This window comes from Plectropomus leopardus, chromosome 22 (genome assembly GCF_026936395.1).
Source record: "Plectropomus leopardus strain MGB_pleo_1.0 chromosome 22, ASM2693639v1, whole genome shotgun sequence".
NCBI lineage: Eukaryota > Metazoa > Chordata > Actinopteri > Perciformes > Serranidae > Plectropomus > Plectropomus leopardus.
This window is the reverse complement of record NC_142197.1, coordinates 21,634,808-21,649,292: the sequence shown is the minus strand read 5'-3', so window position 1 is coordinate 21,649,292 and position 14,485 is coordinate 21,634,808. Positions and strand designations below refer to the sequence as shown.

Below are 14,485 nucleotides of genomic sequence, written 5' to 3'. Positions count from 1 at the left end.
TATTTTTGAGAAAAAGTTGTAATAAAAAAAAAAATCATAATAAAATCAAATAAAATAAAATCACAATTTAAAAAGGATTAAGTCATAATGTTTCAAGAAAAAAATGATCCGCTCTATACTCCATAATGATGTGCATGATGTTCTGGATGAGGCAAAGTTTAAGTCACATTTTACTTCGCTCGCAATACTATTCTTCTTTTGTATAGTAGTACATATGGATAATTAACATTCTCATTTACTTAATAATACTCCTTTTTATGTTGTACTCCTTGAGATATATTTGCTCTCCTACACATGTTCTCTTTTATGTTGCATGTTCTTTTTTATGTTGTCTGTGTCTGTAGGCTGGGGAATTTCCACAGGAAATTCATGAAAGAGTTATAAGGAGGAACTTCACAACAGCTGTACTGTCATGTGCACATAGGTGAGTTTCACTGTATAACAAGCGAAGCCATGATTAGAATATGCACTGGAGGAGAAGTACACCCCCCTGAACATTCAAATATGTTCAAAATGTCCCCTCCAAGATTCATAAATAAAAATCTAAAAAGAATATCTATAACTACTGTTGTTGAATTTGTATACATTGTTAAATAAGAGGGAGGTTCAAATGTTTCAGTATTTTTTTTTGTACACCAAACATTAAACAAAATATGTAGGGTTAAATAATGAATGTCCCACAGCCGCTATTTAGAGAAAACAACCTTCAAAGTTTGCAGCGCGTTGGCCCCAAAGATACATGACCCATTTGCCTTCTAAACTGGGAGCACATTCTGAAATTCCCAGGGCTGTCCCAGAGTGGAAAACTATTCAGCAAAGCTCGGCAAAAAAGAAAAAAAACCCAACAATGAATGAATAAATGAATTAAAGAGAGCTGACTGGTTTGCTCTGTGGATCACAATGAAATGTGAGTCACGAAATAGTATCCCGTGCTCATTGAAGACCGGAAACAAGAGCGTAAGACAAGAAGGAAATCCAGGCACTCCAAAAGTATGTGAATGTGAAAAACCAGGAGGATTTATATTAAAAAGCCTTTACTGTAGTGGCTAAATCATTAAAAAAGCCAAAATGTTTTGACCAAACACTGGCCTTCATCAGGGCTTCAAAACAACATAAAGGAAGTTGAGACAAAAGGAAATGTGGTTTGTTTGATGACAGAAGTTTCCATGCACGAGAGGAGTGTTCGAAACTGTCCCCTCATTCACTCACTCACTATTCACCATATAGTGTGTATTAAATAGTGCACTACATACGAGATTTCAACGGACACTATGTTGGAATTATTTTCCCCGGGAAATAAACGACCGCATTGCATTGTGGTAGACGGGAGTTGAATGTAGTGTAAGTCATATGTACACTCAAATTTTCTGCACATTGTGGACATGTTATAGTGCACTATATCCGTGAGAGGGGATAATTTTGGACACAGCTAAAGTACGGGAAAGACTCTGCATGTTTCAAATGCAGAAAGTACAACAGGTCCAACTACTACATGGACCTGCTCTTTCTTCAACCCCCAGGAATGCTCGCCAACAGGACATGAGGGAGATTTATCACGGAAACAATCACAATAATTACACCTTTTTCCTCTGTTATGATTTCCAAAAGCCAGACATGCCCAAACCAACTCACACTAGGATGTGAACGTGTACTACTACTTAGAGCCTGTTACTCATAAAAACTAGCTAGTTTTTATGAGTAACAGGCATTTGCATTTTGTCTAAGGACAACTTATGTATTGAATGAGAATGTGTGAGAGTATAACAATATGTATTTCTCTTAGTTAGAGCTTTGTTCCACCATCTTTAAACCAAGAAGTTTACCACTAATATTATTCTACCTTTGATTACACTCTCATGTTTAGCACCATTCTGTGTGTCTCACTCTCGAAATGCCGTTTAAGTTTAAGAATTACTTCTCAAATTTTAGCTGTAATCTTATAGTTTACAGTTGAAACTTAACTGAAAGTGAAAATTATCTTTTGATTTTTAATTACCGGCTGACCAGACTTGGTCCTGCTCAACACCTTAAAGTGAAACCTCCTTCTGATTTAGAGTTAGCTGTTAAACTTTAGACCATACCGAATTTACAGCCCGCACCAAATCTGGCCCCTATTAAAAGTGCCAGGTGGCCCTCCAACCATTTTCTAATTCACAATAAAAATAAAGGGATTCACTCTGTTATTGTACTTTTAGCATAGATAAGGTGCCAGAGTGTATAAAACATCAAAATAGAGCTTGTTGATCAAAAGAAGTGCCAGTGGAGAATTCCCTGCACCCCCCCGACAAAGGTCCCAGCTAAGCCTCTATATCCTAAAATCATAAATTCCTAGAGACATCCTAAGATCATAGAAATGTCCTAAAATCTGAGAAACGTCCTTAATTCCTACAAAAGTCCTAGAAATGTCCTATAATTCCAGAAATATCCTAAAATCCTACAAACTTCCAAATGTCCCAAAGTTGTAGAAATGTCATAAAAACCTAGAAACATCCTAAATAAATGTCCTAAAATCCTAGAAGCATCCATAAATCCTACAAATGTCTTAAAATCCTAGAAAAGTCCTAAAATCTGAAAACATCCAGAAGTCCTACAAATGTCCCAGTGCTGTAAAAAACTGTCCTAAAATCCTAGAAACATCCTAATTAAATGTGCTGAAATCCTAGAATGTCCAAAAATCCTGCGAACATTTATGGGGCTGCTGCAACTGGTCCTCTGTCATTTCGCAAAAGTGGCCCACAAACTTTACTAAGTTTTGAATGCATGATTTTTATAAACTGAACTGTTTTTTAACTGTATGTGATGATAACTGACAAAGGTTTCATGAACTACATCTGAGTAAATATATTAGTACAAAGTACAATATTTCTCTCTGAAATGTAGTGGAGCAGAGTATAAAGTAAGCATACAATAGAAATAGTAAAGGTAAAATACAAGTACATCAAAAGTATACACGTGTATTAGATTAGTTGGTGGCATCATTTAGTTTTCACAATGTCCATAAAACGAAACATAACATGTATCTTACCTCAGTGAAGAATCCCCGGTGAGAGCACAGTGATGTAACTCCAGTGTGATCCTGCACTTCATCATGTATGTTTGCAGGAAGTTTGCTCGTTGTTTGACTTCCTGGTAATGAATTTGAGGGTGGGGGGCGTGGGGAGCACAGAAAACTGCCCCTGCTAAAATGGAGCATGTTTGTGAAGCCTTTTCTTTTGAGACACTCCCATGTCCCCACAGCGCAAATATGGTGGGTTTCTGGACAGGAACAGCTGTTAATAAAACAACAACAAAAAATCATTTTAGTTTTTATGTGGAATAGGATTTATGAAACTCATGTAAACAATTAAATGTATTAAAGACAAAAACACTAAACTCTGTAGTTTATATTATTTTATATTTTAGTGTCTGACTTCCTTCAAAATAGCAATTCCCCCCACAGTTTTTCAATTTTCAAGGGGAAAAAAAAGATCCCAGCTGCTTAGAGATTTTTGTAAATGTAATCTAGTGTCTAAATTGTCTTCTCTTTCTGGTGCTTTACTAACATTTAAACACTCACTTTTATCATCCTTTGTAGTGAACACATGTGACTAATAAAACTGCTCTGCAATGTTGAAGTGACTGAAATAAGCAAAGATGACTTGAGCTGCTTGATGTTTCTCCACAGCCAACATGTATTCTTTACCTTACGAGTACCATAAAGTAATCAGAGACTTCTGTCAGTGAGTATAAAAATTATTTTCTGGGTTGTATTTTTGTTTTTGAGAAGGATATGAATATGATTTTTTGAGTCGCGTTTTCTCCCTTATGTAATGGTGAGGCAGGTTTCCAAAATTTTAGCACAAAACTAATGTTGCTGTTGGAGAATCAACTTGCGGCTCTGCTTTAACTGTGCAAGAGCCTGCGTCAGCCAATTAAAGTATAGCTTCAAGGGTTAGATACTGTTATCTCTTTGTTCCAACCACAAGTTGAACTCCAATAACAGCATCTGTAAACAATTTAACTGCAACGTCTACAACATAAAATGCCGTCTCTATCTTTTTTTTCTATTTTAAACATGTTTCCAAGCAATTTGTACACCCTTCCAGACACCATTACAAATTGGATGAGTGAGGTTGACATTACGCAGCTTCAAAAAAGTGTGAAACAGAAAGCAGTTTTGGTTCCAGTGTAAATGATATCAGCATACCAAGAAACAGCTGAATATCTCAGGACAGTTAACCAGTACTTCCTCTTTGTCTGATTAATCTGCAAAAATAAGAATAATAAGAATAAAAACAAACATTGTAAGAAACTACTTGTGTGTTCACAACACAGTTCAAACATCATTAACGGTCATTAACCATCTGTAACTGCCTCCATACTCAATAATCATCTCATTAGTTCCAAATGTCTTGAGTCCTCCGTTGGTACCCACCCTGGCTCTTTAACTTGCATCCTGTACTTGTTCATTAGCAGCTCTGGGACAATGTCCAAAGAGACAAACTTTGCCATTTTCCAGTAGTTCAAGACACTTTCTTTACTCAGAACTGGCATCATGGAGGCTGCGAGGAGCTGGAAAGGTGGGACCAGGAGGCTCAGCGACGCCAAAGGTAAGGGGTTACCTGAAAATTAGAAAAGCAGAATGAAAGTGAATGCCTATGTTCCACTTATCCTAATTCAACTAGTCTGATATGTTGCGCATACTCTGCTAGAGTATGCAGCCCTCTGCAGTGGCCCAAGTACGATTCCAGCCTGTGGCACTTTGCTGCGTGTCATTCCCCTTCTCCCGCCCACATTTCCTGTCATTCTACAGCTGTCCTACCATTAAAGGGAAAAATCTCCAAAAAAATAATCTTAAAAAAATGATGGGAAGTCAGACTAATTACATGATGTCATTCTGGATTTGATTTGATTAAGTAATTTTGTGTTTTTATTTTTAGCTATATGTGTTGGTTTTTTCATTTTACAAAAGATCTCGACATGTGGACACATATCGATATCGTCAAAAAACAAAGCACGATTAAATGCTATTAATTACACAATAAAACTCACTAAAATAAAACTCACAAATATAATGACAGCAAATGTTAAGAAAATATTAGTAATGCACGATTTTTTTAGCGATATCTGATATGTCGATACAATTCATTTGGCTTCTTACCAATGCCGATATCCATATATCCACTTTTATTCTCACCTAATTTAAGTGATCATCAAGTCTCATCTGGAGTGAGATTCACATCATATTGTGCATACTCTTATTGTGACGGTCCACCAACAGATGGAGACATAAAATACAATGCTTTTCAGAGTATGTGTTCATTCACAGTGCAAAATATGAAAAATACTTCAACTTAGGGTAATATAGGCCTATGTCTTGTACATTTCCTCAAACAAAAGTTTGTGACTTGGCAGAAATCACCATGTCGGCACATTCTGATATTTAATTTTAAAGACAAGAACGGCTGACACCAATGACATGCCGACATTATTCTGCATTCCTAGAAAATAGCCATGCTGCCCATTCCTTATTCTCATTCATTAAGCGCATCATGCTTTTGTTAATTTTTTTATTTATTTGTCATTATTATTATTATTATTATTATTAAAATATTTTCATATTAGGCATATTTTTGTTTTCATGGGAAATTTACATAAGAAGCATGTCAAAAATCACAGTGAATAAGAAGGGATGTACACAGAATTTGCCTTGTAAACAATAACTTACAAATAAAACGTAAACATTCTTATTAAAAAATTCATTACAAAAGAAGTGCTTTTAACTGCGAGTTCAGAATGGAAATGTGATATTAAACATCAAAGGGGAAAAAGTAGTTAATAACAACAACAACAACAACAACAATAATAATAATAAATGACATAGAAAAGTCAATATAAATTCATCTCTGTTATCTGTTAGGATGGGAAATGTTTGAGAATATGTAACTTGTCCTTTTTGAATGCAGCCTTGGTAGAAACTCGCACACTCAATAACGACAATGTTGCATATTCAAAGTTAGCCATACTTTTGCCATGTTTTTAATAGTCTGCACATACAGCACTTGTATTCGTATTATTTTGCTTTGAATCGTTCCAGGAAAACAAACCTTTGGAAATGGCCGTGAGGTCAATCTTCTTACACAGGTGTGGCAAATTAGCTAACACAAGTAGCATCTGTTAGCAGCTAGCTAGCTAGCTACCCAACCACAGTTGTCTAGTATTGGCTAGTGCACTAGAATAAACAATAAACTTAAAGGGCTCTGGTGTTGGCTAACTGACACGCAAAGATGAGACTGAGGTAACTTTAACACCAAAACAACAAAACTCCTCGTCTAAATGAATGGGACACTCCAATTAAAAATTAAATATTAAAAACAAGATGTTACCTGAGGAAGTGATTGTTGTCAGAGGCTTCTTCTTCTTCTGTACTGCGCCAGAAGACACTTTTCTTCTCTCTTGCCGCCAGCTGCTGGACATTATTTGTCCTGCGCCTGTGTTAGTTATTGGCTCTTCTTCTGTCTTTAATAATAATAATAATAATAATAATAATAATAATAATAATAATAATAATAATAACAATAATAATAACTATCCCAATGGATAAAGATTTTACATTTTTAAAAAATATATATATTATATAAAATACTATTTATTTATTATTTCAATTAATTAATGTAATTATTGCAATTTAATTTTTTTTTGAAAAAAAGTAAATAATACAGTGTCAGACATTGTGTTGTCAAAAAGGAAAGCGACAGACAGACAACACAGAAAAAGAAAAAGAACTCACAGAGAGCATTTTAAAACCATGATGTAGCCTAGACAAATGGCCATAGCAGTTTATATTGATGTAAGATCAATATATTGATCTTATTATTATATTATTATTCACATGCTCCAGAGATTACATTCGACAAAAAAAATCTATTAAAAAAAACACTCTTTTTTTAAACTAATTTTCAGGTGATTATCCTTTTTCTTAAAAAAAAAAAAAAAAAAATCTTGCTAATTTTGGAGTTATTTCTTCTTTCGTTGCTCTTTGCCCTCTTCACACCCATAGGTGGAAATAACATCAACCAAAGGTCTAAATTCTCTGTAGGCTAAGTCACGGGGAAAACTGCTCATATTTGACCTTTAAAAAAATAAAGTAAATGTATTTACTCATTTTAATTGCATTATTATTAATATTATTAATAAAAACAAATATTGTCATTAGTGTGTGCTTACATTTGGCTTTTTTCATGCTGCTGAACACTGTCTGACGTCTTACTAAGTGCCACACTATAGGCTGCAGTAAACGCCACCACGCAGCCCTGATTCTGAACGAGTCCTGAACTTCAGCCCTCATGGAGCCCTCTGGGTGCGGGTCCACGGCTCTGGAGCGCTTACCTTTCAACAACACCGCGTTGAAAAAGCTGCCGGTGGATGACTCCCAGGAGCCCGGGTCCCGGACGGTCCCAGCGGCGTGTTTCTCCAGAATTCGGGCTCTACAGCCCCTGTTACGCCCGGCGTTAGTGTCCCAGTCGCAATCGGCGCTGGCTCTGCTCGGCCTCAGTGTGCAGGATGTGTTGGCTGATCCTCGGGCTCCGGAGTACCTGAGCGGCTCCAGGCTGCTGCCGGGCTCCGAGCCGGCTGCTCACTGTTACAGCGGACACCAGTTCGGCCTGTTCGCGGGACAGCTGGGGGATGGAGCGGTCATGTACCTGGGGGAGGTAGAGTCGGTCACCCAAGGGCGATGGGAGATCCAGGTGAAAGGCGCAGGAGTCACACCTTACTCCAGGTAATATCTGCTGTGTGCTGATAGTTCATCTCATATCTGTTTTAATGCCCTGCAACATATTTAGAGCAGTTTATGTGACATGATCCTGTTATGACCGGTTATAGCAGGGGCGTTTGTAAGATTTTAGGACACTGGGGGCTTAGTCCCGACCTCAGTAGTGGGATCAACTCGGGGTTTTTTTAATGAACAAGCTTTTGTGATGCTTCTTCCATGAACTCTGGCACTTTATTTACTTTTTTAAACTTTTAATATTAGTTGTGAACTGTGATGAGCAAAATATAAGTAGCTGTTGAATACGCTCTCATCAAAAATGAATTGACTACAGCTGAAAAAAATTGTTGTATGTAAATGTATGTATTTAAGTTAACAGTGGTGGTATATAACCTAAGTACATTTATCCAAGGTTTAAACAAAGTGGGCAGATTATTAGAATTGGGGCATGCTTTTTTCAAGTAAGCTTTTATATATATACTATGTCTCTCTATCTGTCTCTCTCAGACAGAAAGCAGCATTATCATCAGCGCTGCTGTGCTCAGACTTTCTGTTATTCAGCTTTTGAACAGGAAAATCTATTCAAGTTTGACATTTTAAAATGTTTCCTGTCATAATGTTTGAAAAACTATTTCTCATGCAGATTTGAAAAAATGCAAGTAAGTGCCTCTCTGTCCACACTAAATCCCTTAAATATGCACTCCTGTATCATCATACAAACCACTGTACCTGTCAGCTGTGCACTCATGTAAACAAACCATGTTGGATATCAGCTTTGCACTGGATCATACTTAAGAAGTTATTACCGAAAAATGGGCACGCTTATGCTGACTTATTTATATTGTCACTTTTACTGGAAATGACACAATACAGCCAAAGTAGGTTGTGAGTGATGGTCATTATAAGAGATTGTCAGTTCCAGTTGATTAACTGATTAACAAATGGGGTCAGGCGGAGAGTGGTTATTGCAATTGATCACGCAGAAGCACTGTTCCACCGTTTTTTCAAGCTGGATAAGAAATACACCCAAATAAGTAGTCAGCGAGTAATCACTCTACAGTAGCTGCCATTTCCTGAAGTCCTACAATGCTTTGTGTTGCTCACTACCACTCATGTCACAATGCTTTTCTCTATAGTCTATATATTTAGATCCGTTTTTTTTTGTTTTTTTTTTAAGAAACATTTATAAGTCTTGGACACGTAGCGATACAACTGAGGTTATAGATCTGGAACAAAATGTTGGATAAAGTTTCCTTTGACCAAATGAGAATATGTCATTTCAGCAGGTGACACAGCCAGTCTCTCATAAGCTCACCAGAGGCATGTGAATGCATTAACCCACGGAGAGCTGCTTAAGAGCTTAACCGCTTGGCACACATCAAATGTGTTCCCCATTGCTTAACAACAGCGTGCTGAGCACAGCCAGTACACCTTCAGTTTCTCCAGCTGATTTAGTCTCTTAAACACACTAAGTATAAAAATAATATATGAGATGGTGATTTAGTCTTGATTTAATTGTACAATATTTACTAGTACGGATGTAACACTGTATGCATACCTTAAAAAGCACAGGCAAATTGTAACTTGGCATAGAGTGTGAGAGCATATTCTTGACCTCTTAAAATTGATATAAAACCCCACAAAACTCAAGATACACTTACTTGCTTTTTCTGGTGTTGTAAAGCAATTCTCATAGTCTTAGATTTAGCTTGGTCAGTTGTCAAACTGAAATCCCCTGAAAAATCTAATAAATGGACCTTGTTTTTTTTTAAACTGCCCATTGAGCAAACTCCATCCTTTCAAGAAGACTGTGAGATCTGGTTGAATAACTAATGTGTTGGATCTTAGTTTTTGCTCTTTTTAAAGAGCTCTGGAAATTTAGAAAAACCTTCGAGACAGTTTGCAAGCTCAAAACCTGAGCAAATTGGTTTGATTTCTTCCAAAACATGGAGGTAAGGCAATGAGCAACAAAATACGGTACAAAAAGTAGCAAGAAATAAGCAAAAAGTTACAAGAAAATTACCTGAAAATAAGCAAAATAATTAAATTACATTAAAAATAGAGGTAAAAAACAAACAAAAAAGAAAATTGAGAAAAAAATATAATTCTTTTTCTGGGTTAGGGGTTAAAGGGTTAAACTATTTTAAAGTAATAATCTCAAACAATTTTGGTAAATGAGTGTTAAGCCATTATCTGTCCACAAATTAACACAAAGATAACTGAGCTCATGGCCCACTGATAAAAGTATAGAATTATTAATATATTTGCAGTGTCATGAACTGGGTGTCAGCATTGACGTTTACAGGACAAGATTGCTGTTTGAAAAATGTGCGGCTTCACATTTAAAGCATTTTATTAGTAAAACATGAGTCTAATTTACCTGTCTGACACAAAATATACAACTCACCGGTTAATCAGAGTTGAATATCATGTGTGCGACTTTTTCTCAGAGATGGCGATGGCAGAAAGGTGCTTCGCTCCAGCATCAGAGAGTTCCTGTGCAGCGAGGCCATGGCTGCCTTGGGGATACCCAGCATCCGTGCAGCTTCCCTGGTGACCTCTGACCTCTATGTCAGCAGAGACCCACTCAACAGCGGCGGCCGCATTCCTGAGCGATGCTCTGTTGTCCTGCGTCTCGCCCCTTCCTTCCTCAGGTAGGAAACACAAAGAACAAAGTGTTCTCAGACATAAGACACTTTGAGAAGAATGCAATCAGTGCATAAATATGGACATTTGTCTGTCTCTCTTCATGTTTTAGATTTGGATCTTTTGAGATTTTTCTGGGCCGGGATGATTTCTCAGGTCTGCAGGGTCCCAGTGCAGGGCGGCATGACATTCGCGCTCAGATGCTGGATTATGTCATTGAGAGTTTTTATCCTCACATCCAGCTGGCTTATAGAAACCGGAAAGACAGGAATATGGCTTTTTTCAGAGAGGTGAGGACTGAGGTATCAACAAGACAAGTGCTAATAGAGATGAACACAGTTTAGGATGTAGTCTCTCTTCAGAGTGGTTATTTCATGTTGGTGATTTTGCATTTTGATCTTCAGATTTGACCTGTTTATCCCTAGGTTATGATGCGCACAGCAAAGCTAGTGGCACAGTGGCAGTGTGTTGGTTTTTGCCATGGCGTCCTTAACACAGACAACATGAGCATCTTGGGTCTTACTCTGGATTATGGTCCCTTTGGGTTCATGGACAGGTAAGGCGCTGAAGTTAAAAGTGCATTTATCTGTTTGACCAAAGTGTCATCTTAGATTTTACCTCTTAGATTATTTGTATTCTGAAAAACTGGTTCCTCATTTCATCTCAATGATGTTAATCATAGACTGTAAAATTAATGGACATAGATACCATGACATCCCCAACTGGCCTCTGGACTCTCATTTTAAAGCTTTAGGTTCAGCATTTTGACTGGTGGTGTTGTTACGCCTGGACATTTGAGGTTTAAGCCCTGAATGTTTTAGGAGTAGCTCTGGATCTAAATAGGCTGCACATATATATATATATATATATATATATATATATATATTTCATTTTCAGTTGTAGAGGTTACCACTTGAGTTATACTGAGAAGTAATTTTAAATTTAGTAAATCAGTTCTAAAAGTCAGATTACATTACTCAGATCGTATTTTATATTAAAAAAACTGTCCCACCTATGTGTCTAGATTTGATCCAGATTTCGTTTGCAACTCTTCTGACAAAAGAGGCCGCTACTCATACCAAGCCCAGCCGTCTGTGTGCCGCTGGAACCTGGCTCGCCTGGCAGAGGCGCTGGGCTCTGAGCTGGATGCAGCTGAAGCGGGGGCTGTCCTGGATGAATTCTCAACAGCATATGAAGCCTTCTACCTGGGTATCATGAGAAAAAAACTGGGCCTTGTGAGAAAAGAGGAGGCAGAAGACAGCGAGCTCGTATCAGACCTGCTGCGCCTCATGCACAACACTGGTACTAATAGACTTATGAAGGACAGATTGAAATTTCTGAAAACTTTTTCTAGCAATGTTTTTGCAGTCTTGGCATGAAATTATGATGTAATGTGATTCCAGGTGCAGATTTCACCAACACCTTCCGTCTGCTGAGCCATGTCCCCTGGCCTGAGGAGGGCGACATTGAAGGGGCCACACTGGGACCAGTAGTGGACCTCATCCTAGAGCAGTGTGCCTCTCTTGAGGAGCTTAAGGTGGCTAATAAGCCAACTATGGAGGACCGGTGAGGGAGTGTATGGTGGTTGGATACATGTGTGTGAGCAGCTACTGTATAACAAGAACATAAAGTCTCTAGCTGCCCCACCATATACTCCTAAATAATACTGATCCTTACTGAGAAGAGCACTGATTTCAAATAATCACTCATCCTCTAATTTGATGTTTCTTTTATATGCTAGCATTTTGGGGAAAAAGCTTACCAAGACAATATGTAAGTTAAATGTGTGTTTTGTAGGATTAATGTCTAGACAGTAGCAGCTGTACATGGAGCATTATATAGGACTAGAGCTAGATGTGTGTCGACTTACCCCTAACATTTTCTCCATTTCCAGTGAATTGGCGATGATTATATCCATGGCACAAACCAACCCAGTCATGTTTGGAATGGTGGCAGACACACCAGCTGTGTCCCAGCAGCTAGAACGGATGGGGCGGCTAAAGGAGCTGCTGGAGACAGATCAGGAGGAGCTGAAAAAAAAGCAGTGTGATGACTGGATACACTGGGTTAGCAGATACAGGTAAGGAGAAAAAGATAGACTGTAGTTCCCCTCAGATCTATGGCGTGTTTTAGAAACTTTTAGATCATTGTTTGCAACAAATAAACATTTTAATGGACTCACCACCCATTGCACGCTACATGCTCAACAGCAAACAGCAGACAAAGCTTGTGAATGTAATGCAGAATAATAATAATAATAATGCAGAAAAAGGGGGGTAAAAAATTCAATGGGTGGCCAAAAATATAACTGAAATGTATTGCTGATGTTATAAGTTAGTATAGTTACATATACGACACAAACAAAGAAATTTATATTTTTTCCACATATATGTGTACCTGAACTCAAAATATGTGATAGCTATATTGATATATACGAAATTAGTCCAGTTTTGAAAAATGCACACATGACAATCCAATATACGTATGTCAGTCTACATTATTCCAGCATATGTAAATAAGACATATATTTTATTTTTTTAAATGTAATTGTCTTTTGATCAATTTGTCTTGCACTGTAATACCAGACGACGTTTAGCAAGGGAGTGCGACGCCCCAAGTGACTTGTCTCTCATCAAAAAAGAGAGGCTCAGTGTGATGAACAGCACCAACCCCCAGGTCGTCCTACGCAACTACATCGCCCAGAATGCAATTCAGTCAGCAGAAAAGGGGGACTTCTCTGAGGTCAGGAGACTTATTAAAGTTTTTTCTTGTCATAATTTCCATTGGTTTAGCTGAATCCATAAAAGATAATATAAAAGGCATCATGGGGTTCACCAGTGTGTCACAGTAAACTAGTTTGAAATCATGTCCCCTCAGAGAGAGGAGGACAGAGTTGTGAATATAAGTTACAGTAGGTCAGTTGGACAGTAGGTGGAGACAAACAGCCATTAAAGGTTGCTTTAACCCTTTGAAACCTGGGCAAATTGTTTAGATTTTTCTCACAAAAAAAAAAAAATATATATATATATATATATATATACTTTTTTTTTTTTTTTAAAGGATCACATAGCTTATAAAGGTTTATGAACGTAGCACGAGAAATCTGATGTCAATCCAGGTTTCAAAGGGTTAATGGACTGGCTTGTATTAATGTTTGCCAAGAGCAATGCTAGGTTTGGGGGGGGGTTTTTTGTATTTTCATGAGATTTAAATAACTTTTTAAATCCTATTCTCAAGGATCAATTAGATGTAATTCTATCTGTATCTTGTCCTGCAGGTCAACAGAGTCCTCAGAGTTCTGGAGAAACCATATTCTGATATATCTAGACAGGAGCCTTTAGATGGACTTGATGAATGTGATGAAAAGCATCAGAACAGGAGAGAACTTGCCTACAACAGGAAACCTCCTGCCTGGGCACAAAGCATTTGCATCACCTGATCATCGTAGACCCTCCCAGACGGTTGAAGGAGAGACATCTGTTTCCACTGGCAGAACACATCAGAGCAAACAAGATGGAGGTGACTGCTGCTGCTGCTGCTGCTCCACTTCCACCCCAGTCTCTTTCCAGCTTCCTGAAAGGAGGATGTTACATAACCCAGTGTGTTCCAGGTTTAATCAGTATGGTCATAGATCAATGTTTGTGTAAACATGATGCTTTCATTGCAGTGTTTAAAACTTTAGAGTAATACATGGGCCATTGTAGTCTATGAATTTGCTGATTTGAAGAATGACGGCTCAGATAACCAGTCACATAATGACCTGTCTGAGTCTGAAACACCAGGAACACACTGATATCAATTATTAACACATAGTGGACTCATAAAGTCAATGTCAGTAGTCACAAATATGAGCACAATGATTAGTATTAGTTTCTTACAGCTAATATGACAGGTAGAATGATTGTTGGTATTTTGTTTTCAAACTATTTCTCAAAATTTACAATAAAAGATTACATATTGTCTATTAGAAGTTGTGGTAATTGTGGTGTCTGTATTAATCTAATACACATTATGCATGAGCTCAGCATCTTTAAGTGCCTCAAGTTCCTAAAAGCATCAGAACATGTGCCATACAGTGATTTAACATTA

At 37.6% G+C, this 14,485-nt stretch overlaps 2 protein-coding genes across 4 annotated transcripts in view; one reads left to right on the top strand and one right to left on the bottom strand.

Annotated features, from left to right (window-relative positions):
• LOC121961265 (NXPE family member 3-like) overlaps positions 1–4,572 on the bottom strand; it is a 30,619-nt gene extending 26,047 nt beyond the window's left edge. Inside the window, exons 1-3 of one of the 2 annotated variants that reach the window (XM_088072982.1) lie at positions 4,415–4,572; positions 4,187–4,245; positions 3,026–3,269 (exon numbers count right to left, since the gene is read on the bottom strand). The gene's annotated coding sequence lies outside the window, so the exon portion shown is untranslated. The remainder of the gene's footprint in view (positions 1–3,025; positions 3,270–4,186; positions 4,246–4,414) is intronic. The other variant, XM_088072983.1, reaches the window with a different exon arrangement.
• A 2,199-nt stretch (positions 4,573–6,771) lies between these two features.
• On the top strand, positions 6,772–14,366 carry selenoo2 (selenoprotein O2). Of its 2 annotated transcripts, XM_042511076.2 has the most exons (10): positions 6,774–7,759; positions 10,201–10,404; positions 10,509–10,686; positions 10,822–10,952; positions 11,421–11,698; positions 11,800–11,933; positions 12,138–12,169; positions 12,291–12,476; positions 12,982–13,138; positions 13,674–14,366. In XM_042511076.2, exons 1-10 carry the CDS (start codon positions 7,326–7,328, stop codon positions 13,842–13,844), a joined length of 1,905 nt encoding a protein of 634 aa, XP_042367010.2. In that variant the 5' UTR covers positions 6,774–7,325; the 3' UTR covers positions 13,845–14,366. The 2 variants fall into 2 exon arrangements, with proteins under 2 accessions (XP_087929106.1, XP_042367010.2); XM_088072980.1 differs by lacking the exon at positions 12,138–12,169 and having other exon boundaries at positions 6,772–7,759; positions 11,800–11,962.
• The last annotated feature ends 119 nt before the right edge of the window (positions 14,367–14,485 follow it).